Source organism: Sitophilus oryzae, unplaced genomic scaffold, assembly GCF_002938485.1.
Source record: "Sitophilus oryzae breed Bouriz unplaced genomic scaffold, Soryzae_2.0 scaffold_128_pilon_pilon, whole genome shotgun sequence".
NCBI classification, from domain to species: Eukaryota; Metazoa; Arthropoda; class Insecta; order Coleoptera; family Curculionidae; genus Sitophilus; species Sitophilus oryzae.
Window position 1 is genome coordinate 349,774 of NW_022145937.1, and position 26,039 is coordinate 375,812.

General features: G+C 31.9%; 1 protein-coding gene across 1 annotated transcript in view; it reads left to right on the plus strand.

Moving 5' to 3' along the window:
• LOC115874429 (neuropeptide F receptor-like) overlaps positions 1-26,039 on the plus strand; it is a gene marked incomplete at its 3' end in the record, with an annotated part of 277,047 nt that overhangs the window by 230,843 nt on the left and 20,165 nt on the right. The window contains 1 exon segment of the mRNA XM_030889592.1: positions 5,307-5,549. Within this exon segment, the coding sequence (XP_030745452.1) occupies positions 5,307-5,549 (243 nt within the window).

Here is a 26,039-nt window from a genome sequence, read left to right on the forward strand (position 1 = left end):
CTGACGTCTTCCTTCGTAACTGCCGTTGTTAGTAGACCTGTTCATGGATCGTCGCTAAGATTAATCCGTCCACGTTTAAGTTATACATACCAATGAGAAATTGTTGACTGATATGGTACTTCATTGCCGAAAGCAAATACATTTTTACCAATTATTTTTATATTTGTTTTTCGAAAATTCTAAAAAAATCATTGTACGAAATTTTTTTCTGCGTAATTCCATGATTGGCCAACTTCAAAAATATCAATTTGATACTATTTGGAGGATCCCGGGAAAAAACATGATAAGCGCCATTTTACTAATTTTACAGGAGAGCACCGGACGGCTGGTAATCAGGTTCCTTCCGTGTATTCTGTATTATTTTTACTAGGCACGTATTATAGGATTGAACAACTTATTGTCTTGCAGAGTTTATAAATTTTATAAGGACCAGTTATACCTACTATAATATTGTAAAATTCTAAAATTAAGAAATTGGCGGTTATCAAGTTTTTACCATGGGCCCTTCATTTAGAATAAACTCGCAAAACGTTACCTATAATAAATTCCGACTTTGCAATTCTTTTCTTTCCAATCGTATCCAGTAGATTTCCTTAGACTAAGCCAATAGTGAAGCCCCACAATTCGCGGTGCAAAAACCCCATAAGAATCAATGCCACTCTTTTCCGATATCTTTTTATAGCCCAACTTTGATGGAGGTATCGTCTCGATAACGTGATAAGACGCAATTGATGCGGCAATATTGAGCAGGATATCTCATTGGAAATCTAAATAACAAATGATAGTCGGGCCAAACACGAACAAAGCAAAAATAAAAATACATTTACATATATCTTCAACTTATCAACTTTTGTATGTAAATGCGGTATATTTATCAACAAAGGAAATAAGACACGTGGGATGAGTGTATGTAAATATGTTTCTATTCTTCCTGATTCGATACCAAGCTAAAAATAGTTTCGAAAAGGAAGCCTTAGTGCTCACCGTTAAATATAACATGCACTACAGGGTGTAAATAAGTAAATATGAAAAGCTATTATTTTTTTAAAGATTAATAGGTGTTTTTCATTTGTTTTTTCGAAAAGTTGGTTTCCTAAAATGTTATCTACTTACATAGGACCGAATATGGGTACTCTTTTAATTCCCTTTTAAGCTAATCTGCAAAAAAAATAAAAAAAAATTGGCGCCGAGAGGCACGTATAGGTGCCTATACTAAAATATGTTAATAAAAAGTTGGTAGGCACTTCTTTTAGTTTCAAAGTAAAGGATTTTTTTATTTTTTTTATCTCAAAAACTGCGACTTTGACTGATTTTGATTTTATTACAAATTTTGTAAATCCCCTTTTGCAATAAGTATGTGTAAATACCCTTACCAACCCCCCACCCCCACCAATCGGGTGCCACAGTATTTTTGTGACAAATTTGGTTAAAATCGGTTTAGCGGTTTTTGAGTTATCGTGTTACAGACGAACAACCGGACAGTCAGACAGACAGACGCCAAGAAAATATTTTGTATTTATGTCATTTATGACCCATAATTCATTTTGAGTGAAATTAAAAAAAAACTTTTTTGCCGATCTTAATACCCTACCATACCCTATTGGTATGCTCGGCTAATAAATATAGAGATAAAACAAATAATAGCATTACATAAATAGAACAGTCCTTCACATGCCAATCTCGAATAAGGTAATAATTATAAATAATATTATTCTTTATTACACCGTGTTAAACAAATTTTCTCGTAAGTTAAATCCCGATAACTGATAACTCTATATACAGAAATTTCGAAATGAGTTTTGGAAGTTTTAATTAATCAAACACTAACACAAAAGGATCTCTCCTTTAACTATATAATTTAATCACATCTGTTTGCGACTATTGATTGATTTTGAACCCAAAATTATACTAATCTTAATAACTAAACTTTAACAGATTTTTAGTATTATTAAAGTAACTAAGTAAATATCTTTTCATAGGCAGCTCGTGATTTCAATTATGAGCGTCGGATTGGATTTTGTGTTTTCACGAACTACAAAAATAACATACGCTCGAAATCTTTAGAGATATTAAATTTTAGTAGACTGGGTTTATATTAAAGTCAGATTCTTTGGTTGGTTGCATTGTGCACTCCACTGGGAACAACCAGAGTAAATCCGAATATATTTTTGTGCAAGATATTCTTCCGTGGACTAAATCACCTTGATGTTCTATAAATATATTATATTCTACCAAGCTTTATTTATGTACGTGAGAAATACACACTTTAATCAAAATTATGTCCTACAGTGTGCAGCAGCCTGGAGAGCTGCGCTAGTAATGCATAGATACGTAAACTAGCTCGTTTAAATTCATGACTATTTGGCATATTACTTTTAGTAAACCGCTACGGTAAGGTGGTTTTTCTGTTTTGCGTGTTTGGCTATTTTTCATTTTAAGTAGTGGAATTCATTCAATCTTTGTAAATACAAGTAATATTAATAGAGTAATTTTTTTTTGGAAACTAAATTTAAAATTCAATTTCAAGCTTCATATCAAGTTTTTACTCCAATCTTTTATGTAAAATATACACGCCATCATACAATTATTTCTAGATACCTCTATAGATATACATCTTATAGATTTAAATTTACTTTTACACTAATATTTACACTGATATTTTACATAGTATGGGGTATTATTATAATATTATATAAAATTTCTTCCACTGACTCGATTTATCATAAAATGCTAGTTTTAAAAATATGATCAAGCTCTAACCGATAAAGAGTTTTTAAAATATTGAGAGTTTTTTAAGTTTCTGCATATTTAATTTTTTTTTAAGGGTGAGCAAACTTAATATTGAACATTGGTTACTTTTAACACCCAGTATATTATTTCTATATTCAATGGGTAATTCTTGTCTCTTCAAATTGCTATTAAGGTTGCCTATCCCTGAAACAACGAGTTTTCTAGATATTTTCATTTTTATTATTTAGTGTCAGTAGATCTTTATTATATTTGATAAAATCTATTTGGTGGTTCTGATATTTCTGACGTTACTTCAATATAGCTGTCAAATTACTTTATCTTTAACACCTAGTTATCATTTTGGGTCAGTTAAAACAAAAAACAAATCTCAGAAATTTTCCAAAAATGGAAACTTATCCTACATCAGAGAGAATTGATATGATTCTATTAGTTGGTAACCCCAGTGTGCATTTAACAGTTAGTAGTTAATAGAATGCTTTATTGATTAGATATTGATTTATCTAGTGTGGACTTTTTTATTGGGATATGTTACAGACAATGTTTTTAAGCCACAATCGTTTTTCTTATGCTCTTGACCAACTATTGCCGAGAACATGAGAAAAACGATTGTGGCTGCTATAAGTAGAAATCCACATATGTTTTTTTAAGTTGAAAAGATCTTTTGAAAGCGAATAATTTTTTGTAGTAAACAGGAAAGGAAGAATTTCGAGCATATGATTTCATCTAGCTCATTTGTGTCACATAATTATACGGTTATATCTAGTTTGAATTCTGTAATAATTAAAATATGGCCTAAACCTGTATATTTTTACTACCGTTGAATACTTTACTCTACATCCTTTAATTTTTGTTAAATTAACAAAAGTTTTATCACAGCCACCTATATTATGTATCAATTAATAAATATCAACTAGTCACTAAATCATAAAAATGAAAATATCTATTAAAATTTTTTTTATAGGGTAGACAACCTTAAGAGTATTTTAAAGATATATGAAGTATCCACTAATTGTCAGGATAATATTCTGGATGTTCCTTTTAAAAGAAACGATAAATGCATTTAAAAGGCAAATGCCTTTAAAAGTGGCCAATGTTCAATATTATTTTTTTCTCACAATGTATAACAATTCGGGCCAAGTTTTAATTGCATTTAAAGTACAACAAGTTATTTCAACTAAATATCAAACTATATACGGGGTTAATTACAATTTAAACAGTAAACAGCTGTTATTGAAATTTAAAATCTATTTTTTTTTTCACAAAATGTGAAATATTATGCCAAAACCCTTACATTTTAGGTAAATTCTTCTTTAATAAAAAATATTTGTGGCCGGCCGTAGCTCCAGCGTTAGTGTGTCGATCTGCGGAGCGGAAGGTACTGGGTTGGATCCCCAGCCAGTACGGTCGCTTTATTTATTTAAATAGAAATATTTATCTAAAGAGAGCGACCAACGCGCCGCCACCTCAAGGAAGACAATGGCAAACCACCTTGAGTATATTTGCCTTGTACAGCCTCTCAAATAGTGCCGTTCGGATTCGGTAATAAACTGTAGGTCCCGTGTACTTGTGAAACACTGATGACACACATCACAAGTACATGCGAGAAGTAGCCAACGCTCTATATAGAGTATGGCACTGTAAGAAGAAGAAAAAATATTTAAATATACAGGGTGATTCCTGTATGTCGGTCATGCTTTCGGGGTATGATAGATGACGTCGAAATATTAATTTTGATATAGCACACTATGGGTCGGAATGCTTCTTACGTAAGATACAGGGTGTTAAAGTTCTTGAAAAATTAAAGATATTCTTTAATAGTTTTTTAACAGTTGAAGGTATCGTTATAAAATTTTATTATAGAAGTCTACCTAACAGAGACACTTTAAATATAAAAAGAAGAGGTTTTAGTTTCAACCAGTGGCGTAGATGTGATACGCATCGGATATTTTTTTCAAAAGAAATAGTACGCCACTGATAAAAATAAAATTTTTAGAGTCTCTTGCAACTTTCTCCTATGTAACACCATTTTGCCACAATTTAAAAATATATTTTTTTAATAAGAATCTTAAATACAGCGAATTATTATAACTATAGGGCAGAAATACATGTGCATACAGAAAGTTACACAGCTTGGGTAACTTTAGTACTTTTTACATTAGCCCCTTAAATAAATCTTTAAAAAAATATAAATTTAAACTTGAAATTGTTTATATTGTTAATAATAAAATTCTTAGTTTTAAGGTAGTTATAATAATTCGCATATTTAAGGTTCTCATTAAAAAAAATATTTATTTTTAAATTGTGACAAAATGGTGTTAGATAGGAGAAAGTTGCAAGACATTTCTTTTTGGAAATAAACCGAGTAAATAAAAAAAACTTCGATATTTTATCTTTATCAGTGGCGTACTATTCTTTTTTTGAAAAAATTACCCGATGCGTATCACACCTACGCCAAAATATTTCGTACTATTACTCGCGAAAATATATTGTGTTTTATTCGATTTTAATTCGTAAGCTTAATACTTGTATCTGAATAAAATTATTTTCTGTTTCAGATAATCTCCGTGGTGAGAAAAGCCTCAATGCGCACGCCTCGCAACATGTTTATATTCAACCTGGCGGTGGCAGATTTATTGCTGTGCACCGTCACAATGCCGCTCACCTTAATGGAAATCTTAACGAAATATTTTCCATTAGGCAACTACCTGTTTGTGTGTAAACTGATCGGCATCTTGCAGGCTACGAGTACCTACGTTTCCACTCTATCCATCACAGCGATCGCTCTCGATAGATATCAAGTAAGTAAACGGCATGTAAACGCTAACGATTTAGAATATAATCCGCAAATAGAAGATTGCTTGTGTGGGCGGTGATGTATCGCGGTGTAGAGTAGTTAAGCATGTAAATATGAGAGGAAAAATAGAAAAACATGTTTTGGAAATTTTAGTGACAGGGTGATAATAATTTCTGTAAAACCAAGCAGAGAAAAACAACAAAAAAGAGAAGTAGAAAGAATCCCTGAAAGTTCTTCATTACACAGGGTTTCAAAAAATAGTGTATCTAACTTCGATGTGGTTTATTCTACAAATAAAAATAACTGAAAAGGTTCCTATGAACATCCTAAAATGTTTCCCAAAGAAGTTATAGCTCTCGAAAGCGCAAATAAAAATAATATACATACTTATGCGTTGCTCAGGAGTTTCTTCAGTCCTTTTTTTATTCTTTTTGAATAGCCATGCATCTAGGCTCACCTATCAGAATATCCAAAACCAGTTATAGTACTATAGACTATGTTGTGTCATCTTTTGATCCTAACTCCATCGCCTGCAACGTCTTTAGCTCGGGTCTCTCTGATCATCAAGCAGTTTTAACTAAATTTTCGATAAATTCCAAAATCAAAAATGCCCCTTGAAATTATGTCGTATTTTTTCAGAAGAGAATGCTCAAAAATTCAGCCACTTTTATAAAAAAAAAACAACTGGGATACTCGCTCTTATGATGTCGACACCGAATTTTCTATTTTCGTTAAAACATTAACCAGTCTAGCGTTCAAATCCTTTCCTCTTAAGCCTATCAAAAATAAGCAAAATAAACCTTGGACCACTAAAGGTCTACGCATATCTTCTTAAAGCATGCGTTCATTATATCACTTAAAAAAATTCTCAGACAGTGTCTTCTTCCACAATTACGTAAAACTGTACAGAAATTTATCATAAGACTATAAGAGCCGCTAAGGACCTTTATTATAATAGGAGAATCGCCAATCCTGGTAATGTTGCTAAAGATATATGGTCTGTTGTGAATGGAAACAAAGCTTTTCTTCGTCTAGCGATATCTCTACCTCACCTGAGAACCTTAACGATTACTTTGTAAATGTAGCCAAAAATTTAACTAATACCATATGTCCTTCTCATGATTCACTTTCATATCTCTCTAATGATAATGTAAACTTACACAGTTTCTTTTTTTCGCCCGTAGTTTTAGAAGAGCCTCGCAGTACAATTAATACCATCAAAAATAAATCTTCATCTGGGACCGACGGGCTAACTTTAAAAATGTTTTCGAATCTGCCAGAAAGCACTCTGAATCACCTAACTACTTTAATAAACATGCCATTCCAAAATGGTATTTTTCCAAAATGTCCTAAGATGGCAATAATCATTCCTCTGCATAAAGGAGGTGACAAGATCAAGCTTCTAACTATCGCCCAATTGCACTCCTTCCAACACTATCTAAGATCATAGAAAGGTTGGGTTAAAAGAAGACTGGTATCTTTTCTGTTTATAAGTACAAAATACTTACTGAACATCAATTTGGATTTCTAAGCAACAAGTCCACAAATGACGCTATGTTTTCCCTCCTTAATAAAGTTTACTCCAGCCTAAATAACCATCATTTTACAGCAACAATTTTCTGTGATTTTTCTAAGGCGTTCGACTGTGTAAGTCATAAGATCCTAATTAATAAACTGCAACACTATGGATTCAGGGGAACATCTCTTGAATGGTTTAAGTCGTATCTGAGCAACAGATGTCAACTTGTGAGGATGGATACCACGTTATCTTCTAGCAAGCCAATAAAATGTGGAGTACCTCAAGGTTCAGTACTAGGTCCTGTTTTGTTTCTTCTTTTTACTAAGGACATTGCTAACATAAAAATCAGTGGTAAAATATGTCTTTTTGCGGACGACACTAGCTTCACTTGGAGCAACAAGGACGTCACGGCATTTCATAGGATTATATCAAATGACTTAATCACCATTAAATCTTAATGCGATTCGAACCTTCTGAGTTTCAACATTTCTAAAACTAAAGCTTTGTCGTATAAAAACTCGCTGCAGCCTTTCGTACTTAACAACACCACCATTGACGTCGTAAAATCTATATTACTATATTATTTACTATAAACTTACCAAATATTTTTGAATCTTACTTTTATTTTTTTATTCTTTGACATTGTAAACATTTATAAATGTTTATTTTAAACAATAAGACTGACAATGTAATTTGTATGCTTCTTTTGTATTCTCTTTTGTTTGTTTACTTTACCTTTGTCTACAAATTGTAATTTTTTCTGGCAACAAAGGCATTTATTTATTTATTTATATGTTGTTTATTTTTTAGAACATTGGTAAACCTTTTTTTGAAATAATTACATACTTTGAAGTACTTATATACATTTTAATGCCAAAACAAATGGTGATAGTGGAAAATTCGGTAATAGCCCTGAAATAATACTTTCCATTAGGGTAAAGAGTACTACTGGTGGTAATTTTCTATTCTTATAGACACAGTAATTTCAACAAATGACATAAAATATCTCGTCTCATATATTTGTAGGAAATTGAATTCTCTACAAAAATAGGTCTCTTACAATTTTTTTATAAACCTCACCGTTCGAAAATTATTAAAGATTGAGGTTTGATTATTTTTAGGCAGTTAGGATGATTAGTCGATTAAATTAACCGTTTAACCTTTCCGGGACCGTGCTACAAAAAATTACATTTCAGGCCGTGTGGGGTAACTACGGTACCCCACTGAAATATTTCAAAAACTATTAATATTTTGTCACCTAGGTAAATTATTAGTAATTATTTGTAAATTTTAATAATAAAACGTCAATAATTTAAATATTTTGTATTTGTTTAATATAAAAAACATTTAATTTTAAAACTAAACTCTTATTACAGTTGAGGGTTGGAACCTTTGGTGTTAAGCCGCAAAATAAAAACACTAAATCACCACAATACACCAAAACACTTTTACTTTTACACTGGACGCGCGTTTTGCTAACCATGTTAGCATCATCAGCAGATGATTATAAACTCAAAAGTTTATAATCATCTGCTGATGATGCTAACATGGTTAGCGAAACGCGCGTCCAGTGTAAAAGTAAAAGTGTTTTGGTGTATTGTGGTGATTTAGTGTTTTTATTTTTTTTAAACTCTTATTAATTTTCTACATATTATTTTGGCAGTCAGAGCATAAAAACGTTTTAGATTCTTTCCGAGAATATTAAAAATGGAGTTTTTGCATGTATTACATAATATTTTTGTTTTTCTCTTACGTGATCTGGTGCGAAAGCCACATCTTCGGTTTGAATTAGGTTGAATCTCTTTAGCAGGATTTATAGGAACTGTGCTTTGGGCAAGAAATTATTTTATTGCTGTTTTTACAGTTTTGTGAAACTTGTTACTATGTTATTTAATTCTTAGAATGTTTAGAAGTACAAGTCCTTGTAGTGAAGGATTTCTCTTCGCAGATCTCGAAGCGAATTCGGCAGGAATTTCTTTATTGTTAGCCCATCATCAGTATATTCCTTTTGCGCCATTTTTCAATAAATACACACACTAACTTACTATATCACAGTAAATACCAACACTAAACTGAATATAGAACTTGTTTACGTCTTCATATAAAGTCACCAACACGAAAAAACATGAATAGTGCGTGTAGAACGAATCACTGCAGGCTGTGCGAGGTAACGGAGGTACCCCAGGCAGTAAATTTTAGTTTTTCGCGGAAAATAAAAAAATTATTTGGCTATTTTTGTTAAAAAGGGTTTTGTAATATATATTCTAGGATTACCTGATAGGAAAAAATTGAGAAATAAAAATTGTAAAAGTTATTAAAGAAAAAACTCATCTGGGGTACCTAAAATACCCCGTACGGTCCCGGAAAGGTTAAAAGATATTCATCGTCAAACCTCAATGAACAACAATTTTAACAGTTTTTGACTAATAAATTTGAACAATTCCAATTTATTTTATGAATTTCGGGAAAATTTGTACAATTTTCTTGTACAATTTTCTAGTCTTTTTTTAGTCCTAAGCGTGTTTGGGTACATTATATTATTGCATTTTTCCTAACTTAGAGTCAATGATTCATTAAATTTCGAATAAAAAAAAAACTTTTTTTTAACAATTTAAGATTAATTTTTCAGAGTATATAAGTAGTGAAAAAAATTAGTCGATTTTTTTGACACACTCTAATGTCGATGATATAAGCTAAGGCCAGAGGATTTTAAGGTACTCTTCAATATTTTTATTTTTTTTATTAGTCTTTGGGGCTATATAACGGTGTCGGGGATTCACTTGGTTCGCTTGAAAGACAACAGACTTAGTACATGTAACATTAGAGATAATCAAAACCGGTTCCAAATAACTAGCTTTTTATTTGCTAGTGGTACGGAGTGTTCTTTTTTATCTTCTGCCTGGCTGCTGCCTAATAGTTTAAAAAGAATTGCTGCTATTAAAAATGTATCATAAAAATATATAAAAAGCAGATTTAAGTCTTTTATAAAATGATTTAAATATTTTTAATAACTCAATTCTTTTTCTATTTTGAAATAAAGTATTAAATCACAAATCATTTTGAAAATTACTCAAATTTTAAGTTTTAAGGCAGCTTTCGAAAAATGGCTTAAGTCATTAAAATGATTTAAACTAAAAAAAGGCTTAATAGTTCAGTCATTGGGGATGAAAAAAGGGGCCTGCTTGGAAAAAAGTCCGGAAGTTTTGAAACTTTGCAGGTTTATAGGTTTTGGGTTCCCTAACTAAAATCCATTTCCAGACTTGCCGCCGGCGCTCAAAATCGACATTTTGTGAATATCTCAAAAACTATGCATTTTTCGCGAAAATTTGAGGAGAGCAAAATTAAAGAGAATAAAATTTCCTATAAAAAAGTTTTTATGAAAATTTTCGCTAAAGTCGACCGTTTAGGCACAAAATCCCTGGAAATTTTACAATTATGCGTAAAATATGATATATTATGTATAGTCGATTTTCCGAAATCAAATATCGATTAGGGTTCACTAAAACTAGTTTTAGCTTAGTTTCTTCAATTTTGTCATGAAACAGTGGCGTATCATTAATTCGCTCATTAATTTATGAATAATTAATTGTCGTGCTGGACCGCATTCATTGCGAACTTACCACCAGGTTCAGAATTGCTCTGGTTGTACCAAAGATGCCGAAGAATGGGGTTAGAAGAAAACAAAAACAGGCATTACTCCAGTCACAACGTTGAAAGATCCAGCTCCAAAATCCCTGTTGGCATTTTTATCCTGTAAATGCAAAACCAACAACTATGGTAAAGCCTACGGATGCAGAAAAGCAGGATTAAAATGTTCAATGATTTGTGCATACTGCAAGGGGAGATCCTGTGACAACGTCACTGAAGTTTCACTCGACGAATCCGATGAAGATGAGTTGGACTTGCCTGTAGATATCCCTCTGGCGGCTGAAGATGAAGAGTTTGGTTTGGTTGGACGTATTGAGAGACCACCCTGATGAGCCCAGCACAGCAGACACGATCCACTTTGACATCAATGAGCCAGATCCGTCGGGCTTGTGCAGAAGTTAAAGTTTTAAATTTATCTAGTGGAGTAGGCCTCCGGGGAGACCACGTTAAAATAAACGCGTCATATACTTTACCTCTTGGGTGGTGTGGAAACAAGTACACATTTTCAATAATTAAAATTAATTATTCATAAATTAATGAGAGAATTAATGATACGCCACTGTTTTATGACAAAATTGAAGAAACTAAACTAAAACTAGTTTTAGTGTACCCTAATCGACATTTGATTTCGGAAAATCGACTATACATAATATATCATATTTTACGCAAAATTGTAAAATTTCCAGGGATTTTGTGCCTAAACGGTTGACTTTAGCGAAAATTCTCATAAAAACTTTTTTATAGGAAATTTTGTTCTCCTTAATTTTGCTCTCGTGTTTTTTCGCTCTCAAATTTTCGCGAAAAACGCATAGTTTTCGAGATATTCACAAAATACCGATTTTGGGCGCCATCTTGGCAAGATGGCGGCGCCGGCGGCAAGACTGGAAATGTGCATTTTATAGATTTTAGTTAGGGACCCCAAAACCTATAAACCTGCAAAGTTGCAAAACTTCCGGAATTTTTTCCAAGCAAAAATCCCCAATGACTGAACTATAAGTTTTCTGAGAGCTGGCAGCTCTGCTACCTATGTTGCCATATTATCAAGGTATTAAAAATGCCTCTATTGTCAAAAAATTTTACAATTTGTAGACAAAGGTAAAGCAAACAAACAAACAAACGAAAGAGAATACAATACATTATACAAATTACATTGTCAGTCTTAGTGTTTAAAATAAACATTTACAAATGTTTACAATGTCTAAGAATAAAAATAATTAAAACAAGATTCAAAAATATTTAGTAAGTTTATAGTAAATATCAATGACCTCTAACTAAACTCATTTCGATATCATTGGTAAATAGAGTAATAGCAAACATTAGACCAGTGTTTTCAGGATCAAATTCGATTATCAAAATATAAGTCATTTACGGCGTACAAAGCCTTGTCTAGTAGTAATTAAGATTTCAATGCTTTGCGAAATGAAGAAAATTATGTTATGGATTTGATTTCAAATGGCAGGTGATTGTGCATTTTTTTCGAGTTGTATAATATTGAACTTTTAACTAACTCTGAGCGTGGGGTAGGGAGATAAAGATCTTGCTTGAAATAGATACGACTTAAACCATTCGAGATGTTCCCCTGAATCCGTAGTGCTGCAGACATAGTGCTTATGTTTTTATAACAAAAAATTCTAAAAAATTATATAAGTTACTTTTAATTTTACCAACATTTATTTTATTTCGTAATATTTAAAAAAAATCAGAGATATAAAAATGTTCGAATGGTGGAATTTTTCAAAATATACATTTTGAAAAGTTCGACATTTCAATAAACTTGAGCACTGTCAATTAATATTAACTTTAGTTAAACCAAATTCTCCCAACTTTCGGTATAGCAAGGCACTTTAGTCTAACCGAAGCCAAATAGTAATTAGAAATTATTGAAACAATTACGACCTAAATGTTAGCGATTGTTTCTGTCTGATTTCCAATTTGCTCTTTGGCTAAAATTAAATAATATCAATTATCGGGGGTCAGTTGTGGTTAAGTTTAGTTTAGAACTTGTTAGAATTACTACTAATAGCTCTAATGTAATGAAAATCGGTCCAGAAAGTTTTTGGTTTAGTGCTTCGAGCTATGACAACACCAATTACGGATTTCGATGGTTTTGTTATACGAAATCGTTGGAGAGTTGCGATTTTCGCATTTCAATTTGAGAGACTGTATTAAAAGGGTGGGGGGGGGGACTAGTCTATATTATAATAGTAACTTCGTGAAGTTTACAGAGAGAATTACTAAAATTATATCAGCAAACTTTAGAATTTACTCTAGAAAATTCATTGAAATTTTAGGGAAATTAATGGTTAAATAGTTTTATTATAGAATAGAAAACAAATTTCTTGCAGTATAGGTATATAATAAAATTATATAAGTATAAATATAATAAAAAAATAATAATTATAAATATTAATTCTACGCTGTGTTTGTCATAATGTGGATCAACCTGCTCTCACTACCGGTTTCGGAGCCCTACTCCATCATCAGGTGAGCCTGGGCAGATCCACAAAATGACAACCACAGCGCAGAGATAGTTAATTCCGACTTGTCGGAAAGTGTCGGTTAGATATTAAGTTCCGAACGGGAGATAGCGGCCTGCGTGCAATGGTAGTACTTCGTACCACCGAGAGGCCCAACTATCGATAGTAAAAGGATGGTAAAAGGCTTTTTTTCAGGCAAGCCAAATTATAAAATAGAAAACAAATTTCTTGCAGTATAGGTATTTCTTGCAGTATAGGTTGTCATAACAAAATTATATAAGGGTTCTTGCCACTTAACTGCTGATATAGAAATTTAATTCTACGCTGTGTTTGTCATAATGTGGATCAACCTGCTCTCACTACCGGTTTCGGAGCCCTACTCCATCATCAGGTGAGCCTGGGCAGATCCACAAAATGACAACCACAGCGATAGTTAATTCCGACTTGTCGGAAAGTGTCATTTTGTGGATCACAACCACATTATGACAAACACAGCGTAGAATTAAATTTCTATATCAGCAGTTAAGTGGCAAGAACCCTTATATATATTTTTATTATTATACAGGGTCCGGCAATAGTGTGTCGGGCATCTGTAGTTCCTATAAAAAAATAGGAATTTTGTCTAAGTGCAGATCTAAAGTATGTATGTAGATGCATTTCAGGAAAATATTTTAATTTCTACAGTTTGGTACAAAAAAGTGTGTTTAATTAGATGCTACGGGGTGTTCAAAATATATTTATGAATTTCAACTACTTAAAATTGAAAAATCTCAATTTTTTTAAATGACACACCCTATATATTCTATATATTATCAATCTTTCTGTTTTTACAAAATTTTTATAAGGTTAATTGATTTATGCAAAACATAAACTTAAAATAAAATAATGCCAAAAACTTTATAGTTGCCATGACAAAATAAAAATATTTATTATTAATCATTAACAAGTAGTTTAATAATTAGTTACAATTGTTATTATTAGTTTATATCGATTAACTTTACTCAAGTAAACTAAAGCTAAGATGGATATTTCCTTTGGCAAATAGCCATTCATTAGGGAAATTCTAAATTACCTAATTGTTGACGACTCCCTACTGATAGGAATTTTCTTCAACATAAAGTACTTTTTTTTCTCGTAGCAATTCTGGTTTATAATTCATTTCGTAAAGTCAATAATACTTATGCCCCAAAACGGTCCTATTGCACACTGAAAATATTCTCTAGATAATCTACATCTATTTCTATAGTACTTAGCAATGTACTATATTATTTATAGTACTGAACCAAAAAATATTCTTGGCTTGTTCGTGTATATCACAGACACATTGACTAATTTATTTTCAGGAAAATCTGTAATTATTATCTCAGTACTTAGCAATGTACTATATTATTTATAGTACTGAACCAAAAAATATTCTTGGCTTGTTCGTGTATATCACAGACACATTGACTAATTTATTTTCAGGAAAATCTGTAATTATTATCTCAACTATCTATACTTATTCCAACAAATTAAATTAAAATTGAAGTATTGTTTTTAACTTGCTTAACTACATTAAATTTTGATAATTATTACTTTTTGTCATGGTAACTCCGGTGTTATGGCGTAATTGTATTCAAAATATGGGTAAAAATAGAGAAAATTGGAATAAATCACGAACTATTAAAAGTAGATATGTGACAAACTTGATAAAACTTGAAGACTTTTGTAAAATCTATCAGAAAAAATGATAATATATAGGGTGTATCATTTAAAAAAATTGATTATTTTTTAGTTTTAAGTAGCTGGAATTCATAAAAGTATATTGAACACTCTGTATCATCTAACTAAAATATCTTTACATATATCTTTTTCTTCAACTCTATAAAACTATTCTACCAAATTTTAGTAGTCTAACTTCATAAACCATGGCATCACCGACAATTTCGTGCAACACTGAAATCTAATGCCGGGTCCAGACCAAGCAGACAAAACAATAACAAGACAGAAACATTCATGTTATACGACAAAGTTGTGACAAATCCAGTACATTTCTGCGACAATTTTGTCTCATTTTTGTTTTATTTCAAAATTCGGAGACTATTCAATATCCCGTCTCGAGTCGGTAAAGATCAAAGTGTCTATGTTTTGTTCGTATATGTTTGTACTTCTGTCATTGCGGTGTGGGCAATAATTTGTCTCAAGTTTGTCTTATCAGAAGTCTCCATTTTTTGTGACAAGTTTGTCTTGTTTTTGTCTCAAAATCGTGTTTATAGTCTAATCTCTATCGTGTTTTTAGACGTCTTCGCTATGCTCTCTGGAACAGCATGCGGCCCGTCTGGCTAGGAAGAAGATCCTATATTTTTTATTAATTTAGTCCTATAAATTCTAGTATCGAATATAAATCGAACATGTCTCCATAGCGCAGTGCGTAGAGTTTGCGACCACGAACCGATGATTCAGAGTTCGAATCCGGGTCAGGGCAAAGACTTTTTTTATTTTATTTTCGTTTATATTCTGATAGTAAAGTATTAAATAATTCTGGTAATTTAAAAAATAACAAATATTTAATACTTTACTATCAGAATATAAACGAAAATAAAATAAGAAAGTCTTTGGCCCGACCCGGATTCGAACTCATCGGTTCGTGGTCGGAAACTCTACGCACTGCGCTATGGAGACATGCTCAACATATATTCAATACTAGAATTTAATGGACTACTAAAAATATAGGATCTTCTTTCAATGCCCAGTAGGGAACGCAACGTTTACCGGCAGCCGGACGGGCCGCATGCTGTTCTAGAGAGCAATATAATAAACTAAACTACTTGTTTTTCCTCTCGTACTATTATTTTTTGTCGCCTTGGTCTGGACCCCAATATTACAAAAAGGATTAATTTTAGATATGTAACATTATATATAAAAAAGTTATAGAATTTTACGCAGATTCTGAAAATAAGATAAAAAATAAGGTGTTGCATTTAAAAAACATATGTTATATCTGCCACACATTCCTTCCGTACAACCTTTACTGTAACTTTTATGTTTAACATTTTTTTGTAAACCTCTAATCAAATGAAATAATTGACTTTACTCTATCGTTGACTCACCCTGTACATTTTCCATAAAGCCACCCAGAAATTTACCCAAACGGAATATATCAGCCTAGTACTTCCTTTTAATTAAAAATAACAGATATTTTAACTTTAAAGTATTAGTATTACTAGCGATAATACCGAGAAGAGCAAAATGTATAAATGCTTCAAACATTAACACAAAATAAAAGCCGGTGATGAGCGGCTTGCCGCGCGTATCGCTATTTCCAACAAAAAGTTCCATCTCCCCGAAGAGTCGTAATAATCCCGGAATTTCCTCTGCGCGGTAAAAACGCCAGAGAAAATGCTTTTACCAAGGAAAACGTTCCCGGCGCTTTTGCACGTTAACATTTTCTCTCTCATAACGCATCTGGCGAGAAGTAATGGCGCTTTCAAGGAGCTTCATTCTACTACAAAAACAGAGAAAATGGTTAACAAAGTGATGTGTCTATAATGCGGAAGAATAATAGATTTTTCAAAAATGTTCTTTTATTATTATAGTTTAGTAAAAATTACGGCAGAAGTTTTTTTACTTGCAATCATCTTCCAAATAATTCTACCTAAAAGCTGATAAGGGAAATAAGGTTGTTATATTAAATAAAAAAGACTATTACGATAAGGTTAACAACTTAATCGATAATGGTCCCTACATAAATTTGAAAAAGAATCATTTGTCTAAGATGGTAGCAGACGTTAAAAAAACTCTAAAAGAATGTAACACCCTTATTGACCTTTCTTTAAAGAGAAAATTGCAAGTATCCAATCCCTCATTATCAAAATTGTATGCGTTACCAAAAATTCATAAGCCGCATAAGTCTATGCGCCCAATTGTTTCGGCTGTAGGTTCTCCGACTTATAATTTTGCAAAATGGTTATCAAAGGAGTTCGAAAATTTAGCTGTTCATGAACCCTCTTTCTCAGTTAAAAATAATATTGAATTCATTAACAAAATTAAATATATAACATGGCATGAAGGTGAAATTTTGGTCTCCTTTGATGTATCTTCGTTGTTCCCAAGTGTTCCAATTCCACATACTTTAGGCTACTTGAAGGAATTACTGAACGCAAATGGCGTCGACAACAAAACTGTGATGCATATATTGAGCTTACATCGTTATGTATGAAACAAAATTGTTTTCAATTTAATAACAACTTTTTGAACAGCGGGAAGGTACCGCAATGGGTAATCCATTGTCTCCCTTTTTGGCTAATTTATTCATGAGCAGGTTTGAAGTGGAGGCTAAGAATCAGTTTGAGTATTTTCCAAGAGGATGGTTTAGGTATGTGGATGATATTTTTGCTGTTTTTGACACACATTCAGACACCATAGATAATTTTATTTCTAAGTTAAATAATCGTTTTCCTTCCATTAAATTTACGCATGAAATTGAGAACAACGACAGATTTCTAGATGTATTAGTTATTAGAAATACTAATAATTGCCTGGAATTTGATGTCTATAGGAAAAATACCACTACACGCAGATATATTCCTAATGAATCATATCATAGTGTTGAACATAAAATGGCTAGTTTAAATTTCTTAGTTCATAGATTACTTAGTTTTCCACTTTCCAGCGAAAGATATGTAATAGAAAGAGATTACATTAGGAATGTAGCTGAGTGTAATGGATATTCTCCTTCACTAGTTGATAAAATAATTAGAAAACGTAGGTATAGGTTAATGATTTCTGAAAATTCGACTTTTCAAGTGGAGAAAGATACGTCAAAATATTTTTCAATACCGTTTGATAGAGAGTTATCCCGTGGTCTAAAAGGAATTTTTAAGAATGTCAATTATATACTTGCGTATAGTGCTAATAATAAATTACAACAATTATTAGGTATTCCAAAGGATAAAACACCTCCACGGGTCGGGTATTTATGAAATTTCTTGTAAAGATTGTAATCAGAAATATGTTGGGCAAACTAGAAGATCAATATTAACTAGATTTAAAGAACATTTAACTCAGGTAAGATATTGTAGACCGAATAAATCTTGCGTTGCAGAACATATTGTTGATAAAGAACACTGTATAGATCTTAATAATTTAAAATTAATTAAACAAGTCTCAAATTACAGGCAATTAGATGCATATGAAAGCATCAGAATAAATAAATGTAAAGATAATATGAATAGAGACAACGGTCCAATTCCTTCAAGTTCTTTGTTCCTACTACTCTAGTGGCGGAAATTTAACTGTTACGCTCGGTGGGCTCTGACTCGGTTGGCTAGATCTTGCCACGCCCACTCGGTGCCCACTAAGCGAGTATATAAACGCTCAACTTGTAGATTGTAATTTAGTTTATAATAATCTGCTGATGATGCTAACATGGTTAGCGAAACGCGCGTCCAGTGTAAAAATAAAAGTGTTTTGATGTATTGTGGTGATTTAGTGTTTTTATTTTGCTTGCAATCACTTATAAAAAAAACAACAAAACATCCAGTATACAGGGTGTCCCAGGCTGAGCGTGCATTAGAAGTTTTTAGAGAACCGCAATATCTAGATCGGAGATGCAATATCTAGATCGGATATTTTTTGCATATCCTTGTTTTACAACGAGATCTATCGATTAAAAATATTTTAAATATGGCGGCACTTCCCTAAATACCGGAAGTGACAGCAACTTTCTTATTTTAAATGGGTGTCCCCATTTTCTATTACATACTTTGCAAAATTCTATGAATATTGATGTTAAACACTCTATACCTAACATTAACCGTTTTTGAGAAAAAAAAATATTTAAAATTATTATTACGAATCATTTTTTCAAATGGAAACCCACTTTTTTATTTCACTAGGTACTAAAAAGATTTGCCAATTCGTTACTTTTTGAGTGTACATGTTCCTATACCTAAAATAAATCGTTTTTAAGTTATTTAAATATTTAGTTTGAAAACGTATATTTTTCTTGGTTTTATCTAGCTTCCTTTGACATTAAGTGTCAAACAGTCAGACAACTTATTTCCATTTGTCAGAAAACGAATTATTTGAATTTCCTATATGACAAATACCGCCTTCCTCTTAAAAGTTTAAAAAGTGTATTTATAAAAATATATCTTGTATTTTCGTTCTTTCGTGATATCTAATAGTTGATACCGTATGATCGAAAAAAAACGGCGTCCAGTTGGCTTGGAAATGAACATCAAAGACATTCCCTATACCATTTGACGTATAAATTGACAGCGATCTTCATTTCATTGCTATTGCTGGCGCGGATTTTTTCGATCATACGTTATTATTAATAATATACCGTATGATCAACAGCACAAAGTTGGCTTGGAAATGATGATCGATAACATACTGCTTTTTGAACAAAGTGTCACAATATGACATGGCCAGATCTATTGTTTTATATCACTTGACATTTAAAGTCATAGGCTACTGATTAAAATCAAGAAAAATATACGCTTTAAAACTAAATCTTAAATATCTTAAAAACAATTTATTTTAGGTATGGGAACATGCATAGTCAAAAAGTAACGAATCCAGCCTTTTTATTTCATTAGTGAAATAAAATGGTGGATTTCCATTTGAAAAAAATGATTTATGAAAATTCTTTAATCGCTCAATTCCATGACAGCTGCTGTCATTTTTATATGACATTCGAACAATTCATTTTTGAAATAGATAGCCACATGTCCCCTCTTTATGGCACAGTGGTTGTGGTAATAACTAAATTTGACGTTTAGGCTATACACATATTTTTGACAGGCAGTTTTTTTCGTCCAAAAATGTTAAGTACTTTTTTTCTCAAAAACGGTTAATGTTAGGTATAGAGTATTTATCAAAATTCATAAAATTTTACAGAGAATTTAAGTATGTAATAAAAAATGGGGGTATCTATTTAAAATAAGAAAGTTGCTGTCAACTTCTGGTATTTCCGGAAGTGCTGCCATATTGAAAATATTTTTAATCGATCGATCTCGTTGTGAAACAATGATGTGTAAAAAAATCTCCGATCTAGATATTGTAGTTCTCTAGAAACTTCTAAAGCACGCTCAGCCTGGGACACCCTGTATAGAAACCTCACCAAATACAAAATCATAAAAATTTCTCTGCGGAAATACATCATTCTCTTTTTTTTTCGACTTTAGAATAACTGAAACCAGTTACCTATATGAAAACGTGTTCCTGCTTTACATTCTAAACACTTTTATTGTGTAGGTATAAACTTAACCTATAATAGATACTGTAATTTAGATATCAATACTGTACCGATAAAAACGAAAATAAACAAAAGGAACCAACAAACCAAAACAAACCTAACCAAAGCAATCAAAATACGCTGTAAGCTAAAACGCGTCTATTTATGAATTCCAATTGCCAAATACTTTTCAAATCTTGCTATATTTTATCAATAGATACAAATGGTACACTTCCGCAAGAAGTCTTTTGCATGTCTATGTTTAAAAAAATAGAATGAAAAACAGGAACGTGTTTTCATGTAACTGATTTCAGCTATTTATAAGTCCGATTTCCTAGCGACGTCTAGCGGTCGCGGCATATCGCGCACCTGGGCCCGTATTCTGTAACTTTGAAAACGCTAAGCACTTTTAGACGCTCAGCGTATATGACGTTAATTTTCGCTGAGCGCGCACTTAATAAACGATTTCGGTATTCTCGTCTGATGCGCTTAGCGTCTTTACTGATTGCGCTGAGCGCTTTGAAAACGGTTGCCTTAAAGGATCGTTGCTTGTCGAACTGTCAGTGAAAATCAAAAAAATTGTGATTTTGTGCGTTATCTTGCTCTTTAGTGAAAATTACTACTTCTTCTATAAATTCCTCAATAAGTAATTGATAATTTACGACTTGGCAGCTATAAATATTGTTCAAAACATCGGAAATGCTGAGAAACGTCTTCAACACTTCCCTCGTATAATAAGAATAATGACGTATCCATAGAAAAATAGTTTGACATAACTCAACAATAGGTTATGAAATTCACGTAACATTGACGTTTTTTACGTCCGTCAGTTATCAACTTTTGACTATTACCTACATTAGAAATTGTGATGTTGCCAGTATGTGCTCAACGCGTGTCCAGAACACGATTCGCATGGCAACGAGAATACCAAAATCGACTGCCTGGCGTTTCGCTGATCGAATACTTGCGCTCACCGCTTTGAAAGCGTAACGTTTTTATGTCAAAGTTACAGAATACTACGAATTCTGTAACTTTGACTGTAACCCGAATTCTGTATTTGCTTGAATTCAGCTATTTTTCTATGGATATGTCATTATTCTTATTATACGAGGGAAGTGTTGAAGACGCTTCTCAGCATTTTCGATGTTTTGAACAATATTTATAGCTGCCAAATTGTAAATTATCAATTACTTATTGAGGAATTTATGGAAGAAGTAATAATTTTCACTAAAGAGCAAGATAACGCACAAAATCACAATTTTTTCGATTTTCACTGACAGTTCGACAAGCAAAACGATCCTTTAAGGCAACCGTTTTCAAAGCGCTCAGCGCAATCAGTAAAAACGCTAAGCGCGTCAGACGAGAATACCGAAATCATTAATTAAGTACGCGCTCAGCGAAAATTAACGTCATATACGCTGAGCGTCTAAAAGCGCTTAGCGTTTTCAAAGTTACAGAATACGGGCCCTGGTTTGTTTCCCTTTAAAGTGATACATTACTTTTCATAAATACAGGTTTTAGCCACGTACATAGCACGTATATACCAATGTTGTTTTGTGATAATTGTTACTAAAATATGGTTGATATGACACACTGTAATGCCGTTATCCAGGATTTAACTAATTCAGGTGAGCAGTTAAGCCCTAGTATATATTTTTTCAAGTTATTTAAAATACAGGATTCTAAATGAGCTTCATATCTCGTTTTCAATTCTTATATAGTTTCACTTCCATGTTTTTATAAAATATGCAGGGAATATTACACTAAATTTTAAAATAATATTTTATATGCCATAAATAAGACCAATTTTTTTTAATATGGCCCTTTTTAAACATTAACTTTTCTACACATTTAAAACCACAAAATTGTAAATTCACATTTTCTTTTAAATTCAACGTATGTATAAAAGTGTCCTCGCATTTGATTTATACAAAGGTACTGTATATTACAGGGCATATATAAAGTGAGTCAAAACTAGATGAATGCATGCTTGTCCACTTTATCAAATGGGAATAGTTTTTATCCAACTACATATCATCAGCTTTATGACGAAAAGGCAGAGAGCAATTTAAATAAAATCACTTACTTTATTCGGCCTAATGTAAAGTTTTTAATTTTTTAATAGTTTTTTTTTGTATTAACACTTAAAAGGAGACAATGAGATAACGTTCTAAAAATAAATTGAGCGTAAATTCTAATTGATAATTTATTTTTAGTTGTTTACTAGAGATAGGCCTTTTTGTTTTAACATAATAAATTTATTTCCAACAGAATAGTACGCATACGCCTATTTAACATAAATTCAAAAATTATGGTGTGTTAATATGGAAAAAAAAAAATATTCACTTTACATACATACAAGAAGAAATCTAGAAATCATAAAAAAATCAGAAACAATTTTTTAAACACATTATTTATTCCAGCTAAAAAAATTTTTAGATGAGTTCAACTACGATAGCGAGCATAGTTTTACGTACCGGTTTTGCTAGTGGGGTCAGGATATTTCGGATATAACGAATTTTTTTGTAGGTACATAATTATAATTTTAGAAGATGTTCATAAAACATTTAATCACTATTTGATTAAAAAAATTATACCGTTAATATTGCAAATTATATTTTATCCTCTCATAGTACATGCCTATTATTTTTTTTAACGAGCACTTTGTTTACTCACTTGTTACGTCGAACAGCTTGAATCCATTTTTGCTTTTGTTCATATCAGTGTGAGAAACTATGAAGCTATATAATGTTGTTTCGGGAGAGTTGAATATCCGGGCAAGTTGAGTTATTGAATGTTATTGCACGCAACAACGTTCTAATTACGCTTTCCTTTAACAACGTTAACATTTTTTCGGTAATTTGATTAACAACATTGATTAACTGTCACGACATAACTCGACGCCTAGTTTGGTTTATTTTTCAGTTATTTTTTACTACCCGAAACAGCGTTCATTAATAGAGTAACTAGAAATTTATCCTGGGGTGGGCCTGGGGGGTCCTGTAGTTGAGCCCAGAGGGGGTTTAAGGCCTTCGTTTTTCTTAAAAATGAAAAATTATTTAAAAAACCACATTTTTTGAATAAAACGTTTACATAAATTTCTCTATAAATAAATTTCATAGACTTGGTTATCAAACCCTGTTCCCGTAGATTAGTTAGATACCTACAAATTTTCTAAAAAAAATAAAAATTAACACATTTTTTGAACACAACAAAATAATGTTAACTAAACAAAACTAGAAAACTTCATTTTTACTGGATCACAAGCAAATAAAAATTAATGCATAGTCAAGAGTCATAATTCAGTATTTCTCTGGGGGTGCCCTGCAGTACCTGGGGGGGGGTACCCCCGGTCACTCCTTTAGTTACGCCAATGACAGCGTTACATCACAGTAACCTTGTACCTTGAGTGTTTATAGTTTCAATAACTGCACTTTAACAAAAAATAAATACTTAAATAATTATGACAAAGCCAGATTTCAATATTATTTTAATGCGCACAACATGACCTGTAACCGGTACGGCGTGAAATACATGCATTTTCCCCATTGTAGTGAAAACAGGTTGATCCACATTATGATGAACACAACGTGGAATTAATTTCTATATTAGCAGTTCAAGGCAAAAAGAAATAACTATATAATTTTATTATATTTATTATATTTTATATGTTTTTATAGAAAATTGTTTTACATTTACGTTAGCTATGAGATTTACCACGCGTGTAATAGTAAAAACTACTTCAAGTTGGCTTGTAAAAAATTACCAATGACACTCCGTATATAATTTAACTTAAGATAAAATGACAGCTATCTGCATTACTAGAGCAACTCTTGGTCTGTTTTATAGTTATATATTCTCAAATTGACAATATTGAAATGAAGATGCGAATACAGGAACTATGGTATGAGTTATAATATAGAAAATATGGATATCATTACGTAGCCATATTTGAACAAATTAATAAATATCTCTGTTTTTTTTCTCAGGTAAGATTTCGACAGACCATGATGAAAAAAAGCAGATAACGTCCCCATACCAATCTATTTATTTTTACTAAAAAAAAAAGTTTTTTTTTCTAATAATTTTTAAGTCATCTATGTTTGGGTTTAAATATAAATCCGTCATGCGTCGTCTCTTGTTCTTTAACCAGTTTTTATTGGTTTGTTGCGTACATATCGTATTTCAATTTTTTATTTGGGTTTGACGGAACGATGAGCGACAAACGGATGCCGATGCGTATGAACTCGCCTTTAGATTTTGAAGGTTTGTCCTCGGGTTTGTTAAAGTCTTGCCAAATTAGAGGTTATAATTTTGTGTCCAATTTTGTCAAATACCCTGCGTTTTGGAGATGATGCATTTTGATTCGTGTTATTACGTGTGTTTTGTGTCTTTTGAAGTCAAGATCAAGAAGGTTGGAGGAAAAATCGAGTGCAAATTAACTGTAAACTGAAACAATTTATGGTTAATACTTGCTGCCCAGGCAAAAAGTCTTATACACCAATAAAAGTTACCATCAATAAAGTTCGTGTACCATCTCGTCGTAGATAAGTGCATCGTATATGGTACAAGGACCATACTAAACACATACTAAAAACTGGGGTAACTGTAAAATATGGACATCACACGAGAGGTACATAATGGATTTTATTACTGCAGAAAAAATAATGTCAAAAGGTAGGTACTGGTTTTGAAAAAAATTAAGATTTTTTTTTTTTTTATTTTTTTTTTAAGGTATAAAATTTGATCAGTGTTATTATTAATAAAATAGTTCGTTTTTATTTTCATTTGTTTTTATTTATTTCCTGCGGAATATTACACAAATTTGTATTTGTACATATTATAAGTTATATTGATAAAATCTCATCAGCATATATGCGGGAAGTTTCATGAAGCTTGAAAGTAAGAAATAGTTCTTTTTATATTTTTTGGTATGTGGTGTCTTGTTCTTGTTTGTTTTGTATTAACCATATCTACCGTTTTTTGTTAAATAAAACAACTCGATTAAATTTTTCAGTTTTATGCAGTTTTTTTTTCACAATATTTTTGAGAAGTTTGTCCAGTCAAATTTTAGATATATCAATTTCCTGCTATGCGTTCCAATTGTATCAACTTATTTCTTTGTAAAAATAAAATAAACTAATTTGAGGTAAAATGACAGACACATCTATCGCTGTCAAGGGTCTTGTCGTTGGACAGACTATATTAGAATAATATTCAACGGTTTCTGTTACTGAATTCTACGTAAAATTAACTATCGGAACTTAGAGGTTAACTGCCAGCTGTCTTTCCCTTCTTTTTGCTCTTTCTCCAGTTCTTCAGGCTGTCTATTACCCACCGGTTTCCCTTCGAGAGCTATGCATGGTGGCCTGTTCTTCCATGCCTTTTACGGGTTAGTACCAAAGACATCTAAATGGGTGGAGGCAGAACACTCCATTCACCAAAACTCAATTTTTAGAATCATACATGGTTTTACGCTTTTATGAGAGTTCAAAAGAGATGAGTAGGTACATAAATATGACAACACAGTTGAGTTTCATCTATCTTTCTGTCATTTGGTTCTATCAGTGGCGTGTTTTTTATCAAAATTGACGAATGAAAACAAATGGAAATGACAAATACGTAATA